This window comes from Cordyceps javanica, chromosome 7, assembly GCF_051103115.1.
Source record: "Cordyceps javanica chromosome 7, complete sequence".
Taxonomy (NCBI): Eukaryota; Fungi; Ascomycota; class Sordariomycetes; order Hypocreales; family Cordycipitaceae; genus Cordyceps; species Cordyceps javanica.
In genome coordinates this window covers 2,270,571-2,289,850 of record NC_139301.1, presented here as the reverse complement: position 1 = coordinate 2,289,850, position 19,280 = coordinate 2,270,571, and the positions used below count along the sequence as shown (strand labels likewise).

Here is a 19,280-nt window from a genome sequence, read left to right as displayed (position 1 = left end):
TGCATCGCTCTGTTATGCGCTTCGTACTACAAGAGCATCTTTCACTTTTCCAACCCTTGCCTCCTCCATGGCGGGGAAGCATGATTGCAATTTCCGGAGCACCAAATTACCAGCACCACCCGGCAGCCCTTCATATTCATGCCATAGACTAGGTAGGTAGTTGCTTATTAAACGTGTTCTAAATCAGGTACAATAATTGACAGAAGACTTCGCTATGCGGCGCACAAAAAAAAGAAGACAAACTATAAAAAAATCCTCTGTCTGAGGCGCGATGCATGCAACGCGTTGCGCCATCGTGCTCTTTCGCATGCATCGCTTCATAAAGCAACCGCTCTTCTCCAGGCTCATGCGTCCAGGGCACAGCCTGCGAATCGACAAATCGCTTTCTTCTTTTCGTGCTTGTATTATATGCCCCCCGTGTGCTCCTTTTCACAATCTGCCGCGTCCGTACATATGGCGCATAATCTTACCAGCCTCACCTGACAAGGCGCGGGCCTTGAGCTTAAAAGTTAGACGAGGCATTGACATTGCTTGGCTGGTGATAGTTGTCCAACGTCGATTGAAACGGTGTTCGCTGGCTGCCGCTGCCGAGCGAGTTGGACTGCTCGTGCTTTTCGTAGCCGTTGGTGCTCATGTCGTAGCTCATCAGCCCGTCGCTTTCGTCCGAGTGGCTTCTGCGACCCCAGATCCTGTAGGCAACCATGCCCGCCGCACCCAGTAGTATGGCGCCGCCGATGCCAACAACCACGCCGATGACCGTATTGCGTGTCTTGACAGGCATGCCCGAGGTGGCGCCGTCCTTGTCTGAGCTCAGCCCGGGAGTCGACCCAGACCCGGTGGCGCTGGCCGAGGGCGATGTGCTCGACGACGTGACTAAGCTCGTGAAAGTAGACTTGGACGCCGGATCTTCTTCCGACGTCGGCTGCTCAGTGGGCTGCGGCTGCGACGAGGGCTGCTTCGACGAGGACTGCTCCGACGAGGGTTGCTCCGACGAGGGTTGCTGCACAGGTTTGCTCGGCGACTCGGATTCTGGCGACTGAGACTCTGAGGAAGGGGACGGCGAGGGTTTGGTCGGAGCCGGAGTCGATACCGGAGCTGGCGTGGAAGTCGGCTTGGCAGTGCTGGGGCTGGACGGCGGCGACGACGATGCGGCCGGGGAGGGAGAAGATTTCGCCGGCGACGAATTTTGGTCAGTCGCGCTTCCAGTAGAGGATCCCCTACTGGCACTATCGGTTGCGCTGGCCCCAACATCAGCCTGCCGTCGCAGGTGGGAATGTTGCAACAGGGCCGCGTCAGCCACGCAGAGCGCGGCAACAAGGTACAGCAGGAAGCGATATGAATACATGGCGTGTAGCGGCAAGTATGGGAGTATTGCACGATCAAGTGGCCGATTATGCTGTGAAGCGAAAGGAAGCTGAGTAACAGTCGTCAAATACGGCTAAGATGCCGGTTCGGTTTTGTTGTTGTGGCCTTTGGTGGCCGAGTGGTGGTTGGCCCGCTTAAACGGTGTCTGAATACACTGGCGGCAAGTTTTGGTGTTGTAACGAGAAAAAAACAAGGTCTCGTTAAGTAGTGGCAGGAGTGCAAATCAAAGAGGGGGATTATTGATTAGCAGAAACGTCACACAAGTCCTGTTGATGCTGGCTGCTAAACGACGGTACAAGGCAAGGAATGAGAAAAACGAAGAGAGTGTGAGAAAACAACCAACGAAGGGTTTGGAAAGAAAGAAGAACCAAGTGACACAATGGAGGGACAGACGGAGGGTACTTTTAGAGATGAAGAGGCCAAGCAAGAGCCAGGGCCTTTACAATAGGAGCATGCAAAGCTCGTATTCCTCAAGATGGTTGGCGCCACTTTGGGTACATGGCAGTACCTACTGACTAAGGTGCCTCAGGGAGGAGGCGTATCCCACAGGGGGGTTTTCGGAGTGTTGCCGGGCGCAAGCCAGTCTCCGCAGTGGTCACCCTGGCCATCCGGTCGACAGGTCAAGTACCACGTAAGTACCGAGTAGGCCGCACTGCTATTTGTTGCCGTTTCACCCTTCGACCACACTGGCTGGGCGGAACCGCCAAGGTTCCTCTGACGTGGCGCTCCAGAACAGAGGAACAAGAACTGGGATCTTGGACATGTTTTTGCGATATTGGACAGCACCCAACGAGTCAACCACGCATCTTGTCGCTCGTCGCATGAAACTCTTGGTCATTACCACATATCACTATTCCTACCGGCGACGAGAGCTTCAGCAGGCACAAACACATACAGACGCAGACGCAGGCCACGGCAGCTCTGCCAACGGGGGCGGCACTCTCCCACTTGCTGAAACCAACAAAGTGACTATCATTCTGGAATCACGTTCAACGGCGGGGCATTCCTTGCCGGTTCCTGGTGACCTTGGCTCCGTCGTGTCACCTCTCCTTCGCTACCAGTACTTATATCAGTTGACCACATCAACCCGGCCGGCCCCTGTATGGCCCATGTCGCGGAGTTGCAGGGATTGGGCGGCGCCCGCGCTGTGGCAAGTTCTTAACCTAATAACTTACTGGTACTTACCAAACTACGGAGTACCCTACTTGCCTACCAGTACTCTGTATTCCAGAACTGCTTACCGTACTCCGTACTTCGCCGTTATTAGGACACGGACAGAATAATACTTGGAAACGCACCCTGATTGTCGTTGGAATTATTACTGCTAACTACTGATACTGGTACGCATCGCACCAGCAAGCAGAATGCAGGGGCAGGCTTCAGGAGTGCTCAGCGGCCTTGTCTTGAAACGCCGCGGCCTCGGAACCAGCCACCATGCAGCCAGCAGTTCTCACATCCTCTGAGCCCTGCCGAGATTTTTTTTTCTTTTTTTTTTTTCACTGCTGCGGCCGATACGAATCGAGACCGATGGCAGCACCCCCTGCATCTAGTGCTGCATTATTGACGCTTGCAACAGTTCGAAAGAAGGCATTATGGTCACTTGTCCGAGTTCACAGTAATACAATCTCCTCCTGCTCTACTCGAGTACTGATACAGTACATGTGTTGCATAAGCTCGCAGTAATCGCCGACTATCAATCACGCATGAAGAGTTGCTGCCGGTCAACTCGCAGATCAAGCGTTGGCGGCGTCTTGGCAAAAGACGGCCCCTGGCGCCATCAACCTTGCGCCAACCACCTGCCAGTAGCCACTCAAACCCAATCGCAACAATACACATTCACTACTTATATTTAGTGAAGCGCGTGCAACACCAAACAGTCATGATTGTCCCGCTGTCAGAACCAAACCACTCAGTATCAATGCATGCAGTGTTTGCGGCATGCAATGGGCGGAGAGCGCCTGGCCTATCCGGCCTTAGCTTGAGCCAGGAAGCCAGCAGAGGATCCTTCACTCACACCAGCAGGGAGACGCACTATAAGAGGCAACGTCATCGACAAGTTGGCAATTTGACAACCTGCAACAGTCGATCCTTCGTTGCCTTGTTCTCTTTCAAAAAATATCGCAGCGTGTGAGAGTTGTCTATCAAATTTCGGCGTCATGGAGACTCCTACCTTCACAGTTCATACCTCGACACTCTTCGATCCAACCTCGAAGCAGTTTAAAAGCAATATATCCATTGTCGTCAACCCTGCCACCGGCGCTGTTGAAGATGTCATCCAGAGGCGTAGCATCGCAGCCGAGTTGAAGTCTGGTGATATTGATTTGCGTCGCAAAGTCGCTATGCCCGGTTTCGTAGATGCGCATACCCATGTGTTCCTGCATGCTTATAGGTACGCAACAGCCAGGACCACAAAGCAGCGGCAAGGCACAAACACTAACCATGGAGGCAGTGAGCGCTCGTCAACGGAGCAGATGCGGGATGAAAGCATCGTAGAGCGCACTGTCCGTGCTGTCAACCACATGCGCCTTGCACTTCTCTCAGGATACACTACGTATCGTGATCTGGGAACGGAGGGCCTGGCTTCCCACGACGCCAGACTTCGGGACGCTGTAAACCGCGGCCTCACGCCTGGACCGCGCCTCTTTGTCGCGACGAGTTGCTTAGCAACCACTGGTTCCTATTCGATACGCACAGAGAACTACGCCAACGAAATGACGCCGCCGCCGATCTGTGATCCTTGTGATGGTGCCGATGGAGTGAGGCGTGCCGTCCGAAGGCGAGTGGCTGAGGGTGCCGATATTATCAAGTTTTATGCCGACTACCGGAGAAATACCTTGCGTGCGCCTTCTTCAGGAGACGCCATCTTGTTCCCGCCGATGAATCGAGACCCCGCCACCGTCATGTTCACGCAGGAGGAAATGAATGCCATTGTGGACGAGGCAAGATCCGCCGGTCTGCCCGTCGCCTGCCATGCGGGCACTGCTAGAGGCGTGACCATGGCCGCTAAAGCCGGCGTGACAAGTATCGAGCATGGAACCGAGGCAACCGACGATGCCATCCAAGCCATGGCCGACAACGGATGCATCTACGTTCCAACCCTGGCCGTCGTCGAGTCCGACGCCAAGCCCAAACTCTCGCAAGTCAAGGCGATAGCAAAAAAAGCCCACGCTATGGGCGTTCGTCTCGCAGCTGGCGGTGACACCGGCGCATTCAACCACGGCCACGGAGCAAGAGAGATGGAGCTGCTCGTGGAAGCCGGCATCCCGGTGGAAGATGTATTGGAAGCGTGCATGCTCGGCGGCTGGGAGTCATGTGGCAAAGACGCGTGCGGATATCGATTTGGCTGGCTCGAAAAGGGTAACCGTGCAGACATTATTGCCCTCGATACTGACCCGCGCGTCGATGACAAGGCCTTTCGCAAAGTCAACTTTGTCATGAAGGACGCCCATGTCTGGAAGCAGAATTGCATTCCCGTTGGGTTTATCGAGCGCATCATGGAGGGGTCTGTTCACTCCGACTCAACCTGGGAGCTCGTATAATCACTTGGACGAGCAAGAGGCGGCCAACATCTTAGCATGTCCATATCTAGTTATTACAGCCTGTACATACACTAGGAGCTGAACGGCCTTGGACACGCCCTTTTGCCCCTTCAATAAACTACTCTAAATCCCACGCGACCTGCAGCCCCTTCATGGCTTGTCTGGGTAATGAGCGCACGCCATTACCTGGTCAGGATGTCGAGTCTCGAGCGCACAGTGTACGGTCGTATTGCGCCGAATGTAACGCTGGAGATGCAGGTCAAAATGAGCACCGGACCTGCATCCATTCTCACCACGCTACGGTCAGGTCGACGCTAAAAACAACCCGACGCGATCCGCCAACTAACGATGAGCCGTCGATAGAATAGAAGGGCGGCATGACATTTTCTAATGAAAAAACCGAGGGTGCTTAATTAGGCCCTAGCCACGTGCTCATTTCCGTCGCCTATGCGCCAGCTTACCTTGTCGCTCAAGTGCAGAAGGATCTGTTGTGACTTAATCATCGCAACGCTGTCCCATCGCAGTTCCTGTCTGGCTCGACCGGCTTTTGCAGGAACCAAGTTTGCCCATCGTGACTCAAAACGGCTGCCCCCTTAGCATTCTTCGGACAGCGCGTTAAGGCTAATGACGGTTCGCGCGTTCCTCGTGCTCAGCGTCATGGGGGGGCGCGATTCCGTCTTTGCCCTGGAGAAAAGGGAGGCAGAGGCCATGCTCGGTCTCCTGGTGTCTACCCATGGACCTTCCCAAAGAGTGCAGCATCAAATTGGAGGGGGTGGTTAACGCGCCGTGATTGCCGAGACGGGTTTCTTGCCTATTTCAACAATATTGAATATATGCAGCGGTACTGTCATAAACTAGCAACGTAGAATGGGACGTGATTGTAAGTTAAAAAGAGGCGCCCTGCCAGCCCCTTTCCCTCCGGGCTGTCACACCGCGAGGGATGTGCTGCGCGTGAATCTGTACAGACACGCCTTCAACGACAGACCATGAAGCTGCCTCTTGCTCTTCTGGCGGCTCTAGCCGCGCCGATAGCTCAAGGGCTGGTGCTTGGCAGGCACAACCAAGCGTACAACATCATACATGAGCCCGACAAAAGAGACTTGCTCCAGGATCTCATCACTTGGGATGACAAGTCGCTCTTCATCCGGGGGGAACGCGCCTTGATGTTCTCCGGGGAGTTCCACCCATTCAGGCTCCCCGTCCCGTCACTTTATCTAGACGTCTTCCAGAAGATCAAGGCCATGGGCTTCAACATGGTCTCCTTCTATGTGGACTGGGCCCTGCTCGAGGGCAAGCCGGGCGAGTTCCGCGCCGACGGCATCTTTTCGCTCGAGCCCTTCTTCGAGGCGGCCACCCAGGCAGGTGTCTATCTTCTGGCCCGGCCCGGCCCGTACATCAACGCCGAGGTCTCTGGAGGGGGCTACCCTGGCTGGCTACAGCGCATCAAGGGCATACTGCGCACCGATGCTCCGGACTACCTCAAGGCAACTGACAAGTGAGTTTCTGCTCGAAGCGCAAAAATGCATGGAAGCTGGCTGGCTCACGCTGCTACAGCTACATGGCCAATATTGGCGCCATCATTGCAAAGGCCCAAATCACAAACGGTGGTCCCGTCATTCTATTCCAGCCAGAGAATGAGTATAGCGGCGCATCCGTGTCTCCGTTTCCGAACAAGAAGTATATGCAGTACGTCATTGACCAGGCTCGCAAAGCTGGCATTGTGGTGCCGCTCATCGACAATGATTCTTATCCTGGAGGAACTGGTGCGCCTGGCACCGGTGAGGGCGAAGTTGACATTTATGTATGAAATCCCCAAAACACGACACGTCAACATCATGTGCTAAACGCGATCAGGGATTCGACTCTTACCCCCTCGGATTCGACTGCGTAAGCGGCCATCCCCAAAGTATTCGAGGATAGTGAATTCACTAACTTATACACTACAGGGCAACCCGGACGTTTGGCCAGCGGGTAACTTGCCCACCGACCTGCACAAAACGCACATGCGTCTTAGCCCAAGTACACCCTTCTCCATTGTCGAGGTCAGTTGGCCCCTAGGTACCCCAATAGAATGAGAGGTAATTAACAGGGCTATGATGCAGTTTCAAGGTGGATCCTACGATCCTTTCGGTGGCTACGGCTTTGATCAGTGCTACAAGCTCGTGAACCACGAATTCTCTCGCGTCTTTGACAAGAACAATCTTGCGGCAGGGGTCAATATTTTCAACATCTACATGGTAAAAGCACAGTCCAAAGCCTCACCAGGAAATCAATGTCTAATAAAAGCAGATCTTTGGCGGTACCAACTGGGGAAACTTGGGCCACCCCAATGGATATACTTCCTATGACTATGGTGCCGTGAGTTGCTTCTCTCCATCACATCTCAAGAAACTTTGCCGACTTAATTCCGTCACAGAGCATCAGAGAGGACCGTTATATCGACCGCGAGAAATACTCGGAAATGAAACTGGAAGCGCAGTTCATGCGCGTCTCTCCCTCCATCCTGGAGGCTGTGCCAGGAGATGTCACGCCCGGCGTGTACAGCGACAACAAGGGCATCGCCATCACGCCCATGCTTTCCAACAAGACTGGAAACTATTTTGTTGTTCGCCACGCAGACTACCAGAGCCGAGACTCGGCATTGTACACGCTGAAACTGCCGACATCACAGGGAACGGTGGCTATTCCGCAGATTGGCGGCAAGCTGACCCTGTCCGGCCGCGACTCCAAGTTCCATGTCACTGACTACTCGATGGGAGACCACACACTCCTCTACTCCACGGCTGAGATCATGACGTGGCAAAAGTTTGACAACCAGACCCTCGTCATCATGTACGGCGGCCCGGGCGAACTGCATGAGTTTGCGCTGAAAAACGCCATTGACGTGGACAATGTTCACGGCAGCAGCGTGGCCCATGAGCAGAGAAACAGCTCCGTCATTGTCCAGTTTACACCCACCTCGGAGCGTCAGGTAATCCGCCTTGGAGGCCTCACCGTGTTCATGCTCGGTCAGTACCGTAGCTCTGCAGACTGCTTGAAGCGACCATCAACTAACCATCTCATGCAGATCGCAATAGTGCCTACAATTACTGGGTGCCGGTGCTCCCCAGAGACAGCTCCGCCTACGGAAGCTCCGTCATGAACCCCGACACCATTATTGTCAATGGAGGGTACCTAGTCCGCTCCGCGTCAATAGACGGCACGACGGTCTCCATCCAAGCCGATTTCAACCAAACAACCTCTGTCGAGATCATCGGCGCACCCGAGAGCGCATCAAAGCTCTCCATCAACGGCAATGCCACACCTTTCAAGACAACCAGCGATGGCACCTGGCTGTCCACGCCCGACGTTGACTTGCCCACCATCAAGCTCCCCGACCTCCAGTCCCTCGACTGGCACGCCATCGACTCCCTCCCCGAGATCCAGCCCGGCTACGACGACTCTCGCTGGACCAAGGCCGACCACACGACAACGACCAACCCTCGCGGCACGCCCCTCAAGACGCCCGTCTCGCTGTACGGCTCCGACTACGGCTTCAACACCGGCACGATGCTGTTCCGGGGCGTCTTCACCGCGTCCGGCGACGAGGACCAGCTCGTGCTCACCACCTCGGGCGGCACGGCCTACGCCGCCTCCGCCTGGATCGGCCGCACCTTTATCGGCTCCTTTGACGGCAACAAGGACTGGGACACGGTCGTCGTGACGCACGCCGTCCCGCGGCTGCGCGCCGGCAGCCGCCACGTGCTGACCGTCGTCGTGGACAGCCTCGGGCTCAACGAAAACCTGACGCCCGGCAACGACGACATGAAGGCCCCGCGCGGCATCCTCGACTACAAGCTGCAGTCGTCGTCCGCCGCCGCCGCCTCCAACAGCAGCAGCAGCAGCAGCAGCAGCCCCGCGACGCCCATCTCCGACTGGAAGATTGCCGGCAACCTCGGCGGTGAGGACTACAAGGACAAGTTCCGCGGCCCGCTCAACGAGGGTGGCCTCTTCTTCGAGCGCAACGGCTACCACCAGCCGTCGCCGCCGCTGGACCTCTTCGCCAAGGCCTCGCCGTTCGCGGGCGCCTCCGAGGCAGGCATCACCTACTACACGGCCAAGTTTGACCTGGACCTTGCCGCCGACAGGTACGACATCCCTCTTGCCTTTGCTTTCGACAACAGCAGCACCGCCGCCGCCCCCGCGTACCGCGCTCTGCTCTACGTCAACGGTTTCCAATACGGCAAGTACATCAGCAACATTGGCCCGCAGACCGAGTTCCCGGTGCCCGAGGGGATCCTCAACTACAACGGCGAGAACTGGCTCGGCATCTCGATCTGGGCGCTCGACGGCGACGGCGCCAAGATCCCCGGGCTGTCGCTGGTGTCCCGTGCCCCAGTCCTGACCAGTCGCAATAAAGTCAAGCTTGTTGACGGTCCAGCGTATAGCAAGCGTGACGATGCCTTTTGATTACACATTTCGTGCTTGGATTTTGTTTCTTCCCAAGTTTCTAATCTTATGTTCTATATTTACCAAATCCATATATACAAGCTCTGCTCGGCAGGTATTCCCTGATATCTAATTAATCTACACACACAGTGCATACCCTTCCCTTGCGTCTCTTTTTATCCCCATATCGGGGCGTTTCTATATGCTGGTGAATAGTAGCTATGTAAAACACGATACGGTGGCCGCCACAGCCTGGCGGAGACCTCGGAGCCTCTACGCGTTCCATTCCGATATACAATCGGGGGAAGGCTTTCATCTCGGTCCACAAATAGATCCGGCGAGCTATAATACTCGTCGATGGCGCTCGCCGTCGTCGGACGGGAAGAGGGTGCATTTTCCTGAAAGCTCAAAAGACGAAGCTGCTCTAGCGACGGTATGAGAGGTTGCTGCTGCTGCTGCTGCTGCTGCTGCTGCTGCTTCCGCCGTCGTTGTTTTTGCTCCTGTTGCTGCCGCTCCCATGTTTCGGCCAGTTCCTGCGCGCGGCGGCTATGTGCGCTGATGGGTGCCGGTGTGCGAAGCGCGCGCTCGTTGCCGCGGCTGTTGATGCTGGGCATGGACTTTGCGTGGCGGATGGGTGATACCTCGCTAGGCCGGAATTGCCTGGGCAGGGCCGCGGTCTCGGTCTGACTGAGCGGCTGGTCCGATGTGAGGGGCCAGAGCTCCTCGCCGCCGTCACTCAGCGGCGACACGTACGGGCTGTCGAATTCGGTGTACGGCAACGGCAGCCCGTCGTAGTATTCCAAGTCTTCGTCGCGCCGCTCAGGTACGTATCGCTGCGCCACCAGAGGTATCGTGTGAGACCGGGCGTGCGACGACGGCATAGGTGTGTGCGTGTTTTGCCTGTCTCGCGACTCCCTGGGGTTCTCGTGGGAGGAGCTCCGTATCCGCGACCCAGTGGGTGTCGGTACGGGCACCCTGACTGGCGTTCTCCTCTGCGGTAATTCGGGCTTGGGCAACGGGAGAGGCTTGAACTCGGTCGTTTGCGACCGTCGTATCTGCTCGACTCTGGCCAGCCTATCCTTTCGCTTTGCTACATCTCCCTCAAAATTGACGTGCGCACGCGGATTTGCTCTTTTTCTGTCGAGGAGGATGGGCACGTGCTCTGACGTTGTCTGATAGGCTTCGGAGCGATCTCGAGGAGCATGTTCCCCGTGTCGTTGGTGGTGAGGCACTGGGGCTTCTTCATAACGTAGAGAGCGCATGCGGGGAACTTGACCATCTGATTTGCTCGAGGCATGGCCTTTTTTCCACCGGCCGGTGCTCTGATTGGATGTCTGCATTGGGAGAGGCCACGAAGCCGTGGCCTCTGCGTTAGAAAATGACGGTAGTGGTGGCGGTGCGGCCTCATTATTCGTTTTTGACAACTTGCGGCGTGATTTAATTGGGCTCCTCGAGGTTGCATTCGTAAAAGTATCTTGTTCAGATGCTGACCTTTGATGAGAGGGCTCCTCCCTAACTGCCGCTTTGTTATTTGCCTGCAGATAGCTTTTGACCTTCTTTTGCCGGATGAGGTTTCGAAAAGTCTGAAATGATAAATGCGGCCCATTGCTGTTGTCGCTGTGCGTTTGCTCATGCGGAGGAAGTATGTCGTTTGAGATGATGAGAGGAATGACATTATCCGAGTATACACTGGAGCTGTCGTCTGCCGTGACTAGTGTACTTCGTGGTCGTTGGATCAGCTTGAGCTGTTCATCGTCAATGACTTCAATATATGATGATATTCTGCGGCGCAATGTTTCAATTGATGCACGTTGAGTCTCGCTCGAGATCCGGCCCTGCCGCCCCCGAACAGTTTCACTGACGTGCATGTTGATGAGAGGTTCTTCCAGTGATGAATACAAATTGGTAGAATCTAGGAGCCCGATTGAAGTCGAGTGGTCTGCTCTCTCTATGAGGCGAGAGGCTGGTGTTAAAACAAGATGTGAGTTGGTCTCAACCCCTGATGAAGTCCGGCTGTCCTGCATGTTGCCGTGGCGATCCGACGAATCATCCACGCTGACTTCAACCCTCCGCATTGAGAGGGGTGAGCCATTCGTAATCCGGAGGGAACCAAATTTTATGCTTCCTAGCTGCTTGTAAGCCACCTCGGAAGAGTTACCGAGGTGATTGGTTTCTTGGTCGCGGGCAGGGGCGTGTATGGGGGAAACTGGGTCGCCTTCATCCTGTAATGAAGGAGAAGGGGGGCGGCATAGTGGCGAAGCTGGCAAGTTGGGGCGATGGATCTCTTCATCTGACGGGCGGGTGGCTAGGCCCGGTATTCGTTGTGAACGGCGCCGGTACGGGATGTAAAGCGGCAGCTCTCGGCTTGTATTCGAGTCGGTAGATAAGGTGCGCCAAGACTCGGTCGACGAGGAGCTGCTCAAGTCTGGAGGAGACGAGAAATAGAGCTCGTCGATCCTCTTGCTGTCGGCGTCATTTCCCAGCGCGTCATCTTCCTTTATGCTGGTCGCCCGAGCGCTCCCTGACACGGGAGCGCTCCGAAGTGGGTGGAATGCGTCCGTGCTGTGGCGGCTGGGTCGACTTTTGTAGCTAGTCGTTGCGGCTGAGAGGCGATGACTGAGAGCAGGGATGTTCTTCGCCCTCTGGATGCCCGAGATGCTCTGATGCTGCACCAATGCGAAACTTGGTACTGTCGGGATAGCATCACCGAGCCTGTGGTAAGCACCGCTGAGTGGCGTGGTCGGCGCGCCATCGTAGTCGTATTCGCCCGCGATATGCACTCGGCCGCCCATGGCATGAGGCTTTGAGAGCCGCCGCCGGCGCGGGATCCTTACCTCCTCGGACGAGGGCGCATTTCCCATTGTGTGTGTGGTTTGCTGGGAGGACCAGCGACGATGGTGGCCGACGCAGCAGCTTCAACAAACAGGTGATGAGAACCCTGCCAAACGGCCAGCCGACGAAGGGGGAGAAGGGCAGAAGAAGACATTCAGAAAGACAGAGAAGAAGAAAAAAGTGGCAGCCTAGAAGCATTTAGACAAACGAGCGAAAAATAAAAAAAGAAGAGACGTGATGAACTGGTAGAACTCATGAAACAGGCTAAACCGCGAAACGGCAATTTGAGGGGGCATCCATGCACGCGATGGCGATGCCCGTTTTCAAGGTTCTAATGCTCGGCCCCCCGTGTTGGACCCAGTGTTGCAGAATTCACCCATGCGAGAGCGGCACGGAGCAGAATCGTCCGAGCAATAGCTGTGGCTATTCTGGGCATCCGGTTTGGATTCCGTTCAAGCTCGCCAGAGCCAAGCGTGCAGGTTCGTGAGGAAATGCGACGCGCCGCTCTCGTCCAAGCCAGACTTCTCTGCATCCAGGCTAGCCAACGTTTCATCGCGTGCCTCGGCGCAAGCCGGCCTATAGGAATCTGCAGCTTGGGAATTATACTTTCGCTTGTCTGCTTCTTCCGTATCAATCTTTGGTCCCGTCCATGAGCCAATTATTACCAGACGGTTTGCAAAGCCCACAGCCGCCGCGGCATTGCGCTCAACTCGGTCCCGTCGAGTGGGAGTTTGTCATGCGACTGACGAGTAGCGATGATCAGCTGACTAGGTATTCTGTGGTGTGCCGGTCCATCTCGAGCGACATTCTGTTCTCGACTTGTCTCGAGGACCCGATAGATGGTGATATGTGATATTGAGTATGCGGAGCTTGTATAATGCTGGCACCTTTTCGACCAGTCACGGATGGCATATTTTTACAAATTGAGACGGCATAGAATCGAACCTAAGAAAGAGAAGAAAAGGTCCGCCGTTTGGAGAAGGCGTGGCTGGGCTCAAGATTGTGTTGATTTTCAAATGTATCAGCATCCATGCTAACCTCTAGTTACCAAATGCCACAGGCACAACGGACCACGACTCGGGCAAAGGCGGACCACAACATTATCCGAAGTCAAGGAACAAAGGTCGCTTCGAGGTTGCTTCTTGATCGAGCCATTTTTTTGTTTTTTTCACAGGCCCATCGAATGATCGGGATCATCCCTTTTGTCGGTTGTGCATTCTTTTTGAGCGCAGTTCTCAGTCCTTGTCATGCACTCGAGCCGAACCAACCACTTTCTCTGCGGGATTAAATATCTGCTCATGTTCGGCAGATACAACGAAATACGGCAAATAATACGTTGTCAAGATATCTATGACTAACGGGACAATAAACGGGCATCATCATGATTGTTATCGTGGACAATGCCCTTTTCGATTGGTAGCTAGGGTTGGCTTTCGGGCCAAGGTCGATCCACGCGCCCCCACGATGGGCCACGCTATTTAAGGCGTGTCCAGCTGGAACGACTGGTGATCCCCGTCAGTTAGGCGCTATAATAGAGCATATATATACAGTCGCAGAGCAAACAAATGCACATGAGATATATATTTCCTCGTGCTATTGTCTTTGACTAGGCGGGTATTGGTCAGCTGCCGCCTTTCATCAATGCCGCGGAATCTGACGGGTTGGCCCTCTCTCCCGTGCATAAGAGCACGTCACCGTTGACACTCGTGGGTGGTGGCGGCTTGTTTGTCGAGAGAATCTTTCCATCTTGGCCAACAATGATTCCGGTTGCTGTTAGGTATTGTTCACGCGCGGGGTAACATGGTCTTATTTTCCGAATGCGGAAGTATAAGTAAGTAGGCGGAAGAGTTTATCGTGACTTTGGCAGACTGTACCGGAATTCCAAGTCCATCCGTCCATCCACGGCGAGAGGGCCATGGCGAAGAGGCCGCCCGCTGAATAAAATGAATAAAATGAATAAAATGAATAAAATGAATAAAATGAATAAAATGAATAAAATGAATAAAATGAATAAAATGAATAAAATGAATAAAATGAATAAAATGAATAAAATGAATAAAATGAATAAAATGAATAAAATGAATAAAATGAATAAAATGAATAAAATGAATAAAATGAATAAAATGAATAAAATGAATAAAATGAATAAAATGAATAAAATGAATAAACTGAATACATTACGGGTTTATCGGTTCTCTCTCTCCACGATGAAGTGGACTACATGGCCAGTGGCCAGTGGCTATTGTATATCGTGGATGGTTGTGTGCATTTCTGAAAAGCAACTCTAGGGTAGCTGTCGAATAACAGAGCGATACCGCACTGCCTACTGATAGCTTTGCTGGTTTTTTTACTGTACATTGCCGGGAGGACGGCCTTTGATTCTGGATCATGTCTTTGGTGATGATGGAGAAGTATATGCACAATACAGAATAGACCTCCAAAAATGCGCTGTCAAGTTTGGCGACGGGATCTACAATAAGTTAGAAGCTGCCGAGGTAAGTAGGGAGTCAAGAGTCGTGGACAGTCGTTTCAGCTTGTCTGGCGCCGTGACAGACAGCCGAGGGACAGCTCCGCGCGTCGGGGTAGGAAAAGAGAAGGGGGAGGGAGGGAAAAAAAAAAGGAAGAGAAAGAGCCGTTACGAGAAGAAGGCAAAAGATTACGATGTAATATGCACGAGACAGACAACATGGTCTCAATCAAGCTCCTGCAAGGATGCCATCTGGCATTTTTCTGGCCAAATTGCAAAGGGTGAGTGAGCGCACTGCCACGCGTCGAGCCAGGGACATGCAGGCGAAACAGGGCGAAGTTACAGGGGGGTTCGGCAGGGGTTTAGGCAGTGGGTACCTCTAGCTACATAGCCAGGTAGCCCGCTTTATAACTAGTAATATGTACTGCCAGGTACTGACGCGGTAGGACGTGCCTGAGGAGGCGTTTGACAGGTGCCTTGGCAGAGGCTTGTTTGATTCCCCTTTGACATATCTACTAAGTAACAATATAGTTACGGAGTACTCCGTACAGCCTATCCGTATACTGATAGGAAATCGATAGCCTCGACCATGTCATCTGTATAGGCTATCGATAAGTGCCACCTGTACGATTGCGGACAAAAAAAAGAAAAAAAGAAGAAGCACACAGATCAAAGATTGGCGAGCCTGCAAACGCTACTTACTTTTCAGCAACACTCTCCTCCTGAAGAGGGAGGGTCAAGCCCACTAAGTATATTAAGTAGGTAGTACCTGGCAGTAAGTACTTGTCCCTTGTGAGCACCAGGTAGGTAAGCTGGTATCCGTAACTACCTCACTGATATTCCCATGTGCACTAAGTATATTACCAGTAGTACAAGTAGGTTATGCTGGTTTTGGTGCCATTTTGCAAACCATCATGTCAAATCTCCAGATAAGTACCCTCTTGAGTAATGATAAGGCAGACCAGGCACAACAGGTCGGTCGGTCGGTAGGCAGGGCGGTAGGCAGTGCTGGTTCTCCGTTGGTCAAGAAATTCTGATAAAAAGGCACCTTGGAAGGTACTGTACTCCGTATTTGCATGGGAAATAATGTATCCTCTCCGCAACGTACTTACCTATGCACCAATGCAGGTACTTACCGGCCTACTTAACACGTACGACAGGTGAGCGGACCTATGTAAATAGTACTGGTACTTAGGTACTTATAGTCACAGATAGTGTGGCAGCGAATCACCCGCCATCCATCCATTCATCCATCCCAAGTGCCGGCCTGCATCACCGTCACTGACATCTTTTACAGCCTCCTTTTGCCCTCTCTCTTGCCCTTTTGGCCTCGACTGCACCACTGACCAACCAGCCTCCGGCCCGCGCCAACTGTCGCACTCTCTACATACTATGGAGTACACAACCACCAATTGCATCGCCCACCAGGCAATTCAAGCCTCGTCTCCTCAGCGCCGCTCCATCCACAATATTCGGCGCTATCCTGGCACGCGACTCAGAGCTGAACTTTTTGGTGGTCAGCACCGCCCCAGCTGCCCGCCGTCTCCCCTAGCTAGCTGGGAAGAGCCGTCCCGTCTTCTGGTCCACAGCCTCATCAGCCTCGCCAACCGGGCCGGCTCGTATCCATTCATTATTAGGGACGCTCGCCTCACGACCACAATCATGCCCTGACTTGATCGCCGGTGAGGCTTCTCCTCGCTCTCCTTCTCCGCACACAAAACCAGGCTGTCGCTCCTCTCCTCTCCTGCTCGTATCCTGCGTCGGCTACCTGCACGCTGCGTGCCGTGTCTCACAGATCCCTTCTCGACAAGGCTGCGCTGCTGCCATTGCTGACCTCCGTCACCGTCCTTTCTGGCTGTTCGTCCGCGCTCGCGAATCAACTGTCCGCGCGACAACCATCTGCAAAGGGCGTTCTGGCTGCCGCGACGCGCCATCATGTCGCTCTCTTGTGGACTATGGGTACGAGAAGACATAACCATCACCCAGCACCCTTCCCTTCTCAGACCGTTGACCAAGTTTCTTCTAGCCACGTCGCAAATCCCGTCAGCCGCGCCGAAACGACAAGCGCGGCCGTATGCGAACCATGTCCATATTCGGCAACACTCACGGCCATGCAACCGGCGCCTTGCACAAAATGGTCAAATTTACAGCATTTGCCTCCCCTCAAGCGCCTCCTCTGGAAGGTCAGTTCCCAGCTGATAGTCGCACCGGCACCGTCCATCTGCCCGCGGATATTACCAGCGTTCTCAGCGACATTTACGATGAGCTGCGAGGAGAGGCAAAACTCTTGTCCAAGGGCAAGTTTGAGCATTTCTTGCGCGAGACGCAGGGGGAGAAAACAGTATCCCTGGAGAATAAATACTATACACTTAGTGACTTTCAAGCCACGTGGTACTTCAAGTATTCCTGGAATGCTGCTGCGCCTTTACCTGTCAAGGACTTGACACGGCCATTGACAGACTACTTCATCAGTAGCAGCCACAACACCTATCTCGAAGGACATCAAATCCTATCCAAGAGCTCGGCACAGGCATACGAAAATGTAAGCATAAACAAACACTGAACCAGCGATTTTGCTAATCCATCGGCACCCCAAGGTTCTACGAAAGGGAGGCCGTTGCATAGAGATTGACGTTTGGGACGGCGAACCAGCAACTCCAAGGTCAAGCTCAAAATCTCCCGCCAATCAGCATAATCGCCAATCGTCATCCACCTCGTTGACGCATGCCTTTGACGAGGCGCGCGAAACCACAAGGAAATATCTCGGCAGTGCCTCACATTCGAGAAGTGTGAGCTGCAACAGTGCCACTCTTGTTGAAGACTCGCCAAAGTCGAGTTTGCACGCATTTCCCTCAACTGCAGGTAGAAACGAACGGCTTCACCTTCCGCAGACTCCTGCCGTCAGAGGCCGCAGCCACATTGCCAAGGGAGAACCAGTAGTTCGCCATGGGCCCATGCTCACCTACTACTGTGGATTTCGCGAGGTTGCCGAAGCCATCAGAGACACTGCTTTCGTCGATAGTGATCTGCCCATTATCATTAGTTTCGAGATACATGCAGGTCTGGAACAACAGGAAGTTATGGTCAATATCATGGAGGAAGTATGGCAGGATATGCTCCTTTCAGTTCCCCACGACGAGTGTGATCCTCAATCCCAAGTGCCGCGGCTCGAGCAGCTGCGCGGCAAAATTCTCATCAAAGCCAAACGCGCACATGAATCCTCGTCGCAGCCGCTGATATCCATCTCCGCGCCGACAACGCAAACGGAACTCGGCCATGAGCAGCAGTCGCATCAGGTAGCTAAGCTGGGCAAGTCAATGTCGACTTCCGCAGCAGCAGCATCCGAACAGCCTCATGACTCAAACTCAAAAGTGCCGATCCATGAAAACCTCAAAAACCTGGCCATATATACTCGAGGCGTCAAGTTTGAAGGCCTCGACACCACACAAGCGACACAACCTAATCACATCTTCTCCATTAGCGAGGACGACATCTTTGACCTCGATGAAAAGCATCATCGTGCCATGTTCCTACATAACAAAAGCTACTTTATGCGCAGCTATCCCGTTGGGTTCAAACGGGTCAACAGTTCAAATTACAACCCTGCCTACTTTTGGCGCAAGGGTGTACAAATGGTTACGATGAATTGGCAGTATCCGGATGACGGCATGATGCTCAACTATGGCATGTTTGCCGATGAAATGGGTTGGGTTCTCAAACCACCTGGCTATCGGAGCTCTGATGCATCGAGCCAGACACAAAAGGAGGCGGCCACGGTGCACACCATGGACATGTCCTTGACCATCTTCAAGGCACAGCACATTCCAGTCAAGGGACAAGGAGAAGAGGCCGAACGACATGGATCTGCACTGCATACTTTCACCAAGGCCGAGATTCGTACGGGAAGGTTCATTGACTTTAAAAAGGACAGCACGCTCACGGATGACACGCACGCCAAGAAAACACACGTCTACAAGTCAGATCACCCATCCTTTGGCCGTGAGGGCCAAAAGGGCGAAACGCTGACGTTTCGCGATATTCCGAATGTCGTGGAGGAATTGAGCTTCCTGCTGTAAGTCTACCTGTATAATTTCCCGTTTTTAAGAGACCAGCGGACTAATAGCTACGATGCAGGATCAAGATTGACGAGGTCGGGGTCACCGGGGTGATTAATTGGCCAACGCGGGCATGGGCATGCATACGACTTGATCGTCTCCAGTCGGGCTATCGCTTTATTCAATTGATGGACATGACCGGCCACCCTGTTACTGGAGGCCGACTGTTTGTCAAAGTCACCAAGGAGCTCCGATGAGGCGTAGGCAGACCTGTAGGCCCTCTTTACGGCCTCTTGAAGATCTGTGTCTCATTGCTGGACACTTGATTAGGTCGCCGCAGCGAGCACAAGTGGGATCGGAACTGTCACAACTACACTGTACCAGTATTATTGCATTCCCGTGTGAGGTATTCAGGCGCGCACAGAAGCACTCATGGGGTTAAAGAACCCACAAGCATCAGTCTGTTTTGTATTATTTTTCCATCTCTAAGCTACAGATGTCTCTAGAATCAGATACCATGTTGAGTTTTGTTTTGTCTAGCCCGTTCAACAGCGCTAATGACATATTTCGTCAAGTCAAACCGCTTGAAGAAGG

General features: G+C 53.6%; 5 protein-coding genes across 5 annotated transcripts; 3 read left to right on the top strand and 2 right to left on the bottom strand.

The window, feature by feature from the left end:
• Positions 1-502: 502 nt before the first annotated feature.
• On the bottom strand, positions 503-1,345 carry V2A60_010181 (uncharacterized protein; the record flags this gene model as incomplete). The annotated part of the gene is made up of 1 exon (XM_083261442.1): positions 503-1,345. The coding sequence occupies one exon, from the start codon at positions 1,343-1,345 to the stop codon at positions 503-505; it is 843 nt and encodes a 280-aa protein (XP_083117568.1).
• A 2,176-nt stretch (positions 1,346-3,521) lies between these two features.
• On the top strand, positions 3,522-4,904 carry V2A60_010180 (metal-dependent hydrolase family protein; the record flags this gene model as incomplete). Its single annotated transcript, XM_083261441.1, has 2 exons — positions 3,522-3,754; positions 3,815-4,904. The coding sequence occupies 2 exons, from the start codon at positions 3,522-3,524 to the stop codon at positions 4,902-4,904; spliced, it is 1,323 nt and encodes a 440-aa protein (XP_083117567.1).
• Positions 4,905-5,890: 986 nt separating this feature from the next.
• Positions 5,891-9,353, top strand: V2A60_010179 (glycoside hydrolase superfamily; the record flags this gene model as incomplete). Its single annotated transcript, XM_083261440.1, has 8 exons — positions 5,891-6,399; positions 6,459-6,705; positions 6,759-6,791; positions 6,851-6,946; positions 7,007-7,141; positions 7,194-7,262; positions 7,321-7,912; positions 7,972-9,353. The coding sequence occupies 8 exons, from the start codon at positions 5,891-5,893 to the stop codon at positions 9,351-9,353; spliced, it is 3,063 nt and encodes a 1,020-aa protein (XP_083117566.1).
• A 155-nt stretch (positions 9,354-9,508) lies between these two features.
• V2A60_010178 (uncharacterized protein) lies at positions 9,509-12,193 on the bottom strand (the record flags this gene model as incomplete). The annotated part of the gene is made up of 1 exon (XM_083261439.1): positions 9,509-12,193. One exon carries the CDS (start codon positions 12,191-12,193, stop codon positions 9,509-9,511), a length of 2,685 nt encoding a protein of 894 aa, XP_083117565.1.
• Positions 12,194-16,566: 4,373 nt separating this feature from the next.
• V2A60_010177 (PLC-like phosphodiesterase) lies at positions 16,567-18,943 on the top strand (the record flags this gene model as incomplete). Its single annotated transcript, XM_083261438.1, has 4 exons — positions 16,567-16,590; positions 16,658-17,173; positions 17,229-18,703; positions 18,766-18,943. The coding sequence occupies 4 exons, from the start codon at positions 16,567-16,569 to the stop codon at positions 18,941-18,943; spliced, it is 2,193 nt and encodes a 730-aa protein (XP_083117564.1).
• Between the last annotated feature and the right edge of the window lie 337 nt (positions 18,944-19,280).